Source organism: Dermacentor andersoni, chromosome 1, assembly GCF_023375885.2.
Source record: "Dermacentor andersoni chromosome 1, qqDerAnde1_hic_scaffold, whole genome shotgun sequence".
NCBI classification, from domain to species: domain Eukaryota; kingdom Metazoa; phylum Arthropoda; class Arachnida; order Ixodida; family Ixodidae; genus Dermacentor; species Dermacentor andersoni.
Genome location: NC_092814.1, coordinates 200,161,207 through 200,172,251, shown reverse-complemented (window position 1 = coordinate 200,172,251; position 11,045 = coordinate 200,161,207). Strand labels below are relative to the sequence as shown.

Sequence of the window (11,045 nt, the reverse complement as noted above, 5' to 3'; positions counted from 1 at the left end):
AGTGAGATGAGGCTGGCTCTGACAGTAGTGTTTTGAACATGCTGCAGACACAGTTTTGGTTTCATATCCAATTGCACCATGCAAACAATTTTCTGACCAATCTTTTAAAAAAAGGCACGCTTTAGAATTGGGTAAGTGCGGTAATCACTCAATTGTAAGCTGCTATTTTCACTTGAACGTTTACTGAGTGCAAGCTCAAAATGCCATATTCAGCGATAGATAATGTTTCTTCGATGCATTCACTCCCTTAGCATTACGAAGACAGGTGTTGTAGCCATTGGGTTTGCAATTAGGGCCCTATTGTGGTCAGGCACACTTGTGGTAACCAGTACAGCTCGAATTCAGGGTTGAAATAACGAAAGTCTACTGTAGTATTCATCTGGAAGCAGTAATGCCATAAACTAAAAAATCGACTCGTTTCAGACTGAACATTTTCTAATTTTGAGGCTACTGTGTTGTCCGCTCTGAGAAACAGGCAATTTCCAAGGTGTCGTGTGGCTATGATTGTAACACAAAGGTGATTCCGTACTGCTATTGGCAGTACAGAGTCAGCTTTGTGGATCTTTGCTTTCTTCACTTACTGTATATATTTTCTTTGTTGCTTTCTATGGTACTTATCATACTTATGGGACTGATATGTCGTAGCACTTTTCAAACATTACAATTTGTGTCAAATTGGTTGTCTTGTGGCTCATTTGTGTTCTATTTCTTTAATGGTACAGTGTTTTCAAGAAGGATATTGAGGAGTGGCTTCAAGTTTTACTTGAGACAAAGCCAGATCAGAGGAGTCGCCATCATGGTTTAACAGTATTTGAAATTCTCGGGAAGCTGCTTGCACAACCAGTACGTTTTTTGCTTATTTAATCATTTTTTCTGGTCTTGTTTGCAGTATGTTATCTTTGCCCTTTCAAACGTACACGGAAAAAAACAATGGCACATACTGTAGGATTCGGGGGTCGTGGCCTCCGAGTCTGGCATCAACTGAGGGTCGCTCTCTAGCCTATGCCGCCAGCGCACCTTGTAACAGGTAGCTAGCCTACACCACCGGAGTTGCACATGGAGGCTTCGCGGGCAAGGGTTGCTTCTTTTGTGAAGAGTACAAGGTCGAGAGGTTGGGGAAATGGAACAGGCTGTTTATTTACATAGAAGAGGCAAACTTATTTACAGAACAAGGGATACTCATACTGGCCAGAGCATGGAGCACAGTACATCATTCTCGTAGCATGAGCGACAGGTCAGAGCAGACTACACTAGAATCTCAATAAACGGAAATTGCTTAAACGAAACTGCCTCTTAAATGAAACACCATCCTCATGGTTGGTTGGTTTAGTATCCATGCAATTGTATTCAGCTTTGTCTCTCAGTAAATGGAACTCCTGATAAACTGCACCAGTTTCCCCGGACCTTTGAGGTTTCATTTAAAGAGAGTCCACTGTAGATCTTTTCGGAGAGCACATCAGGACATGCCAGGACACACACTGCATCATAAGTGTCCGCTTTCAAAACGGTCATCTTCGCTAGGTGGTTAGGCTGGGGAATCTGATGGCTGTGTCTCAGCCAATCGTAATCGTTGAATTGTTCACATAATCGCTCCCATGACATCGCACCATTCCGCCGTACTCCACTGCCAATGTTGCACAATTGCCCCTGCATAAGGCGCAGCCACATGGCAATCTGGGAACCTGATGTTGATGCCATTCCCATGGAAGATGTTGGCCCCTTGCATCAAATAGTGGTCTCTGCGAAAGCAAGGGATGCTCGAAGGTCACTGCTCCCATTAGCCAATTGTAGCAATACCAATGGTATAGCTTTACAAGTGCCATAGTAGAGTTGAACCAGGATATATAGAACTTGAAGGGGATTGCGAAATAGCGATACATATATCAATAATTCAATATATAAAATAACAATTTTATCCAAACATATTCAAGGGGATTTTACAGCTGTTTGTTATAGACAATAATTCTATATATCTGGGTCCGACTGTGTGGGCACCAAGTTCAAAATATCGATACAGTAATGCTTCTATATTATGCAAATGAATGGCATATAGAAAGTTGTTCAATTTTAATTTGTTTTCTTATATCGGTGCTGTAGTTAACTGTCACACTGGTGACTACTCAAAATACAGGCAGCTCTTACCCTCATTTGACTTGGTAAATTGGCTTTATTTGTACAAATCTCAATATCTTAATACGTTTATAAAGCCTATGTTACTTCATTCATGCTTGGAGTTGAACACAAATGGTTTAATAAAAGCTACGAATGAGAATAACAAGTATTTTTATCTTTTTTAATAAATCATATCTAACACAAGAATTACTGTTCTTGCTTACTATGGGTAAAGAGCATCCTTTATTGAAAACATGGTGGCAGCCAAGCACAGAAAACAATTTGCCTACGGAAAAGTGTTCTGCAGGAACCTCCAAGAGGAACTTTCAAAATGAATATTTGCGTCCATCTGAAAGCATGAAGCTACATAAGAAACACACAGGTTTCTCTAAAAAAATTATGCGCATCCAGTGCACATTTTGGAATCTATATGAAGTGAAGATTTCATGAAGTGGTTAATATAATGATGTAAATTTGCCCATTTCATTCCTGCCTCTTTGGCGTAAAGGAAACTGGCGTGATATGTGCTCTCGCACATCCTTGCTATGCAACGTGACAACTATTATATTGATTTGTACTTCTCCGTTTCATCTTATTCATTTTAAATGTACCGCCTTCTTAGCCTATCCCCCATTGTTGGTATGTGCCATAGTATGGAAATCATCAGAATCAACACCAACACATGGCAATCTTCTCAAAGAGGTAGTTGGCGTTGGCACGATAAAAAAGTATACAGCCCACTCTCATTACAACGAACCCTGATAATCCGACAAAAAACATTAGTCTTATCCGAAGTCCGTAATATCCGAAATGCTTCACTCCCGAAACTTTCGTCACAATGTCTAACAGCTTTATTGCAAAGAGTGAGTGACGAACGTCCAAAGTAAAAAACAAACAAAACAGTCGCAGTTCCGCCTGAAAGGCAAAGCATTGACTGCTATAACAAATTAAGCAAGATAAGCATGGCAGCAGCAGCAAGCAAATTGACCTTTGTGCTCTCTTGCTTCAATGTGAGCTAAACATCTAAAGTACAGTGCATACGAAGTGTAAGAGTGGGGTTGAAGATTAATATCCAGAAGACAAAGATAATGATGAATAGCCGGGCAAGGGAACAAGAGTTCAGGATCACCAGTCAGCCCCTAGAGTCTGCAAAGGAATATGTTTACCTAGGTTAATTACTCACAGGGGACCCTGATCATGAGAAGGAAAGGAAGGACAGTTTTTACTTCGGCACCTCCGATTGTGTAATTATACTTCACCTGTTTGTACTACTGTTTGTACGTACTGATGAAAATAAATTCAACTTCAACTTCAAAAACAAAAATATTTACAGAAGAATAAAATTGGGTTGGAGCGCATACGACAGACTTACTCAGATCCTTACTGGAAGCTTACCATTATCACTAAAAAGAAAAGTGTACAATCAGCGCATTCTAGCAGTGCTAACATATGGGGCAGAAACTTGGAGACTGACAAAGAAGCTCGAAAACAAGTTAGGGACCACATAAAGAGCGATGGAACGAAGAATGATAGGCGTAACGTTAAGAGACAGAAAGAGAGGAGTGGAGATCAGAGAGAAAACGGGCATAGCCGATATTCTAATTGACATTAAGAGAAAGAAATGGAGCTTGGCAGGTCATGTAATGCGTAGGTTAGATAACAGGTGGACCATTAGGTTTACAGAATGGGTTCCAAGAGAAGGGAAACACAGTCGAGGACAGCAAAAAACTAGGTGAGGTGATGAAATTAAGAAATTCGCAGCCACAAGTTGGAATTGGTTGGTGCAGCACAGGGGTAATTGGAGATTGGAGGGAGAGGCTTTCGTCCTGCAGTGGACTTAAAGTAAGTTGAAGGATGAGGATGAGGGTAAGGGCAGCATGTTCAAGGCAGGTCAAAACAGTGTCAAGTCTGTGATTGTGCTCTGCAAAAGTGTGACCAAAAATATTGATGTTGTCAAGGTAACATAAGGTAATCTCCCATTTCAGGACGTGCAGCGTAAGAGTTTGGGTCGGGTGTGTCAAAAGGGGTAGGGGCTGGCCCATGCCATCGTCCGACTCATCCACGTGAAGGATGTTGTTGAAGGGAGGAACGTGTTCTCATCGAGAAAAAGGAGTGGGTTTATCTACAATATCTACATGAGGAGTGGAGAACGTTACGTCTCATCAGTCTAGCAAGACTTAATTGAAACACACTGAGGAGCCGAAAAGTCTGCTTAAATCCCCTCTGTCCACCCTAGATCTCTAGGCCAGGGAAATCTGCCTCCCCCCTCCTCGTCCAATAGGAGTGCCCAAAGTTGCCGAAGAATGCGCATTTAAGGGCAAGGGTGCACGCAATCACTTTGGCACCTTTGTTAACTGAACACACAGAAAGGAGGGGAGCTTCATAGACAGGGATTGTCACAGTTCACTCAAACTGGCACGTCTTGATTCCTGGGATGACCCAGCAGTTAGCTGGAGCATCTGTCAAACGACCTTGGCGGTTACCGGAGTCCGTGAAGAAACGCTTAGAACACCCTTTTCCAGGAATAACTTACTCCTGTCGTCCGTGATGGCCACAGTGAACCAACAAACAACACTCAATCCACCAGATGTGTCTCGCCTTGCTGACGCCGCAGGTTTGTCCGAGGGGGACGCATTCTTAGCTTCGCGAAGCGATTCGTTGCAATGGTGCAGGAGATGCTAGTAGGTTACTACCCCCGCTGGCTGATTGCAACAGCAGTACCATGTCCATAAACTTCTCGAATGTCGCAGGCGCGTTGCACAAACCAAGCAGCATGGTGTTGAATTCAAACAAGCCATCTGGTGTCACAAAAGTGGTTTTCGCTTTGTCGTCTGAATGCATGGGTATTTGCCAGTAGCCCAATCGGAAGTCCAAAGATGAAAAGTAGGATGTTGAATGAAAACCGTTGATAATATCATCGATACGAGGAAGTGGATACACATCCTTTTTCATCACAGACTTGAGACACCGGTAGTCGATGCAAAACCTCCAGGACCCATCTTTCTTTTTCATGAGGATGACCGGCACAGCCCAAGGGCTAGAGGAATCTTAGATAACACCCTTGGCTAACATGTTGTTGATCTGTTGAGCAATGATCTTGCGCTCTGATGTAGACATGCGGTGCGAACTCTTTGTCGATCCTGGGGTGAGCCAACGTAGTTGGAACACAAACTTTGTTAGTGTTCTGAGCGAAATCAAACAATGAATTATGCTTGCTAAAGATGCTGACTAGGGCTTGACGCTTCTCTGAAGACAGTGACTTGTGGATCATTTTTAGAAACAGCAACAAGTTTTCAGGGACACTGCGGCCAGCCTCATGCGCTCGGGCTTGATGCGATGTGTTATCAGTTATAGTATCTATGTTGAGACTAGTATCCGCTTCAAAAGTTCAGTTCGCATACAGCTGGGTAGCATAACAGACTGGGAGGATAAATTTGACACCCACAGTGCAGTTGTTCTGCAGACCACAGAGAGGACGCTTCGAGGTACGAGCACACTTCTCGCAACGATTAAAGGCACAAGCTCAACAATAGCATCAAATCTATCGGGGTCAGCACTACAAGCAGCAACTCGAACTCTGGATAAGGAATGTGCCAGTAAGAAGGCATCTTTAGCCCTTTGAGGGTCGATTTTTTACGCCATATGCGACCGCCCAGGGTCGATTTTTTTAAATTGCAGATTCCAATTCTTCTTAGGGACTTGTTTCGAAAAAAATTTACCTTAATTTTTCTAGGGTTACTGTTAAGTGAAAAAAAAATATTTTGCGTTGGTATATGTGTATTCTTCATTCATGAATAACAACAATAAAAAGGAAATAAACTTATCAGAATTAAAAGTTTGATGCATTTTTATGCACATAGTTCAAGGCTTTGAAAATCCGCACACAAGAATATTTCGCAGGTCTCAAATGTTCCTGCTCTTACACTAATATGTACGTCCATAGCGTAATCGAACTGCATAGGTGCGCGCACTCAAGAAAACTGTTTGGTTGTGTTCCCGTCAATAAAGCACAACGTGTGACAAACTTCCGCTAATCTTCATCTTATCGCCAACCAGCTAGGGCAATTAGCTTTCGCGAGTCTCCAAAAAAAGTAAGGAAACGGAAATGCATGCATGGCAGCATCCTTTCTATACGCACTCCTGTGAGCACTAAATGAGCGAGAAAGAAGTGGTCGCCCTTTGAGCGAGGTTTTGCAAGCGTAAGAAGCCGAAACCGCCCGCGGCACAAAACCCAAAGTGCCACCCGCACGCGGACACGCCAATACACGAGTGGTAGTATATAGACACGCTGGAGCAAACTAGCGCTAAAACAAACCATGCAATGAAAATCGAGACAGGGAGGCGCGTGAAAAAAATTTCCTGTATTCTCACATAGTGGCAGCACATGACAGAAAAGAAAAAGTTTGGAAATTGGCTTGCTTTTTAAACGTACAGACGGCGCCGTAAATATACTGCATCGACCATTTCGGACTGTTCGCGGCACCACATATTTACGTCATTGACCCTCAAATGCTTAATGACGGCAAGAGTGTGTGAACAGGTAGCAGGTCAGCAAGAGGAGAGAGGAAAAGCTTGCCGGCACCGCACTCAACAGAGGCACTGCACTGTTGTAGGCAATCAAGGCCAAGAATTATGTTGTGAATGGATTTAGCAAGCACTGCAAACTTGTACTGATACGTGTTATCAGAAAAATAAACGTTCACGGTGTACACACTAATAGGTTGGAGCAACTCTCCACACACATCACGAAATATATTAGTGTTACCCCAGTAAAACATCACTTTACAACCTTGTCAGGTTTTGAAATTCAGGCTGATTACGAAGACTCTCGCTCCTGTGTCCACTAAGATCAACGTAGTAACATTGTCCACTAAAACACGAATCTTATTATGACATATGGTGACTGGTTGAGGCATAGGGGCTTGTAGCTGAAGATAACTGGGAACCTCACCTCCATTGGTCGCACCGCGTGGTTTCCCGGCGGTAGTGACATGAGTCATCGTCGCGGAGATGGAGATATGCGCTGGAGTGAATGCGGTGGCATCAAGCTCAGCACAGAAGCTGGTGAGTCGCTACAGTAATTTGCCTGGTCGTTCGTACTATACTGCTATCAGAGTTGGAGGGCCAGCGTGTCCTGTCACCAGGCTGGTTGCTATGCCAATAAAAAGTATGCGGTTGCTTATAGGATGGTGCCGACGTGCAATGGCAATGAGGGCAAAATCGGGTGACATGGCCGTGAATGCCGCATTGGAAGCAGATGGGGCACTCACAGGACACGCTGAAATTGTCAGCAGTAGGATGATAACTGGCACAGCCGTCACACTCTAAAGAAACTTAAGGCGGTCTGCGTGAGTAGCTGTAATAGAACTGGTAACTGGGATGCGCATTCAAGTAGGGTTCGGCACTCTTGGACAAGGCGCGAAGTTGTAGGCGTTCTACGGAGGCAGAGGTGATGTACGGCTCGCCAAAGTTGCATGAAGAAAAAGGCTCTCGAACCCTAGCAGTCGAGAGGGAAATTGCCTCACATCAGTCAATCTCTTCACGCACCGCTTGCTGAATAACTGACGTGAGGTCGGATGGAGCTGGGACCATGTCAACAACGGTGATGTTAGTTATGGTGGCCAGGTGGCCGAACTTCGGTGTGATACGCCGAACTTTCAGGGCTTCAAATCTGCGGCAGTTCTGAACGACGTCACTTACGGACTCCAGACCGTCTTTTTCGATTAGGAACTGGTACACATACTTGGCAATCCCTTTTAAAAGATGACCAACTTTGTCCTCTTCTGTCATTTCGGGATGCAGGGCCTTGCACAACTTGAGCACTTCCTCGATATACGTTGTGCAGGTTTCACTGGGAACTTGAGCTCGCTGCATTAGTGTTTGCTCTGCATGCTTCTTTTTAGCTGGCAGATCTCTGGAGCATTTCTTGATTTCGGCTACAAACTTCTCCCACATTGTCAAGCTTAATTCGTGGTTTTCAAGCCACACAGACATGGTTCCCTTGAGGAAAACGGCAACATTGTTAAGCTGGGTTTTGGCATTCCAGCCATTGAACCGACTCACTCATTTGGTAGGAACTGAGCCATCCACGTCTTCCCCAGCTTTTCTGATGAAGGTTTATGGCTTGATGTAGAGCTGCCATGGGACGCTGGGAGAAGGTGTGGCAGGTTGCCCTTGTAAGCTATCTCTGGTGGCAGACCGGCAATTCGGTGACTTTGGTGAAGCTCCATGGATTGTGCCTCTGCAGTCGGTTCGTTGTCGTTCTTAGGTGGTTTCATTGTTTTACCCAGCACCTCCACTAAAACTGTTACGATGGGGTGCGTTTATTTAAAGATGAATTGATGAATAGGGGAAAAGGGTTGCCGCGCTGGCACCGAGCCACTCCAAAGAAACCCCCTTCGTGCTCCTTTTCTTCCATTCTTGCTGTTGCTCTAGCTTAACAATATTGTAGTTTTGTCACGTAAAACCACAGAATTTAATAATTAGTGCTGTCCTGCATGCAAGCTATTTTGGCAAGACATTAGCAGCACCCAGCCAGCAGCCACGGTCAGGAAAGTCTAGGAGAGTTTGCAAAGAAAGCTTTGTTTTAAAAGTCTTGCAGTTGACGAAAGCAAAATTTGACTTGGTGCGAGGAACGAGTCTGGCACCATTACCTTTCCAGGGCATTCATTCTACTGACGCAGTCACTCTACTGACTGAGCAAACGAGGAGCTAGCAGATGGTAGGGCAAGAGTGAATTAATTGAAATCACAGGAATGCGATATACCTTTTCATTTGCTGCATATTCTTCTGGGCTATCCATGATGTTCTGTGGAGTGACGTTTGGCACATACGAGTCGCAAATTCCTCTCGTTCAGTGGAAATGGGCAAGGTGAAGGAAGATTTATGAAAGGGAAAGTGGACATTCACCTAAAAGTTGCGCAGACTTGCAAAGGAAACTCATGCAGATTTCAGAACTTATGCGGATATTGGTGGGTCAGTGTGAAGCCAGACCTGGCCTTATGTATTTGAGCCTGACAAGCTCTGGGAAGGTTTTCTGGTAGAGGAGGTCGAGGAGTTGTGATCACCTTCTTCAGCCTCTTCTTGCTCTGGATCTTTTCTTTTCAAATGCTCCTTGGGGTCTAAGCATGAAGGGGGGTTTAGATAGAAGAACAAGGATCCCCCTTCGCTGGCTGCAACCTCTCTTAATTTAATAAGCCAATTTTTGCTGACTTTATTTGGGAGCCTTACTTGCACTTCATTGGGATGGTGGCCCTTGCATGCTGTGGAACATGGATGAATGTAGTGTCGCAACTGACAGTCCTAGCTGTGTGTGGTATGTGTGTGTGAGCGAGAGAGAAAATCACAGTACCCCATACCCAAAGAGCTTTAAGCAGCATTCAGTCAGCGATGCAGCGATGGCGTAGAGGTAGACCATCCGCCTCGTGTGCAAGAGGACCGTGGTTCAAGTCCCGGCGCCGTGCAATTTTCCACTGGACTAAAAAAAAACATCCACTTGTTGATAAAATTGCATAAACAGGCCTGGAGTTCGACCTGATCCCAGTGACCAGAACCAGTAACGCACTCCCTCACCAGAGCAGGATTGGCCACCCTGGTGCAGTAGTTGGCCACAACCTCCTATCTGAACACACCAATCAAACCCCGGCCCTCAATCCCCAGCATCTGCGAAGCAACTGACCACGGCGGCGGTCAGACATGTGACGCAGCAGAGGTTGCTACGAATCTCTGGGTCCAGACAGGCCGCCATTGGAATCTGAACCTGGCAACGTTTAATGCTAGAACGTTATGTAGTGAGGCGAGTCTAGCAGTGCTATTGGAGGAATTAACAGGCAGTAAATGGGATATAATAGGGCTTAGTGAGGTTACGAGGACAAAAGAAGCATATACAGAGCTAAAAAGTGGGCTCGTCTTGTGCTACCGAGGCTCAGCGGAGAGACAAGAACTAGGAGTCGGATTCCTGATTAATAAGGATATAGCTGGTAACATACAGGAATTCTGTAGCATTGACGAGAGGGTGGCAGGTCTTGTTGTAAAACTTAATAAGAGGAACAAATTGAAGGTCGTATAGGTCTACACCCCTACATCCAGTCATGATGACCACGAAGTCGAAAGCTTCTATGAAGACGTGGAATCGGCGATGGGTAAAGTCAAAACAAAATACACTATACTGATAGGCGACTTCAATGCCAGGGTAGGCAAGAAGCAGGCTGGAGACAAGTCAGTGGGGCAATATGGCATAGGTTATAGGAATAGCAGGGGAGAGTTATTAATAGAGTTTGCAGAACAGAATAATATGCGGATAATGAATACCTTCTTCCGCAAGCGGGATAACCGAAAGTGGACGTGGAGGAGCCCGAATGGCGAGACTAGAAATGAAATAGACTTCATACTCTGCACTAACCCTGGCATCATACAAGGTGTGGACATGCTCGGCAAGATGCGCTGCAGTGACCATAGGATGTTAAGATATTGAATTAGCCTATACTTGAGGAGGAAACGGAAGAAACTGGTACATAAGAAGCCGATCAATGAGTTAGCAGTAAGAGGGAAAATAGAGGAATTGCAGATCAAGCTACAGAACAGGTATTCGGCTTTAACTCAGGAAGAGGACCTTAGTGTTGAAGCAATGAACGACAATCTTATGGGCATCATTAAGGAGTGTGCAATAGAAGTCGGTGGTAACTCCGTTAGACAGGATACCAGTAAGCTATCGCAGGAGACGAAAGATCTGATTAAGAAATGCCAATGTATGAAAGCCTCTAACCCCACAGCTAGAACAGAACTGGCAGAACTTTCCAAGTTAATCAACAAGCGTAAGATAGCAGACATAAGGAAGTGTAATATGGATAGAATTGAACATGCTCTCAGGAACGGAGGAAGCCTAAAAGCAGTGAAGAAACTAAGAATAGGCAAGAATCAGGTGTATGCGTTGA

At 44.5% G+C, this 11,045-nt stretch overlaps 1 protein-coding gene across 4 annotated transcripts in view; it reads left to right on the top strand.

The window, feature by feature from the left end:
• Window positions 1-11,045, top strand: part of LOC126547003 (inhibitor of nuclear factor kappa-B kinase subunit alpha-like) — a 115,104-nt gene that overhangs the window by 30,237 nt on the left and 73,822 nt on the right. For all 4 annotated transcript variants that reach the window (XM_055062953.2, XM_055062951.2, XM_055062952.2 and 1 more), the window contains exon 8: window positions 723-843. In XM_055062953.2, the coding sequence (XP_054918928.1) occupies window positions 723-843 (121 nt within the window). The remainder of the gene's footprint in view (window positions 1-722; window positions 844-11,045) is intronic.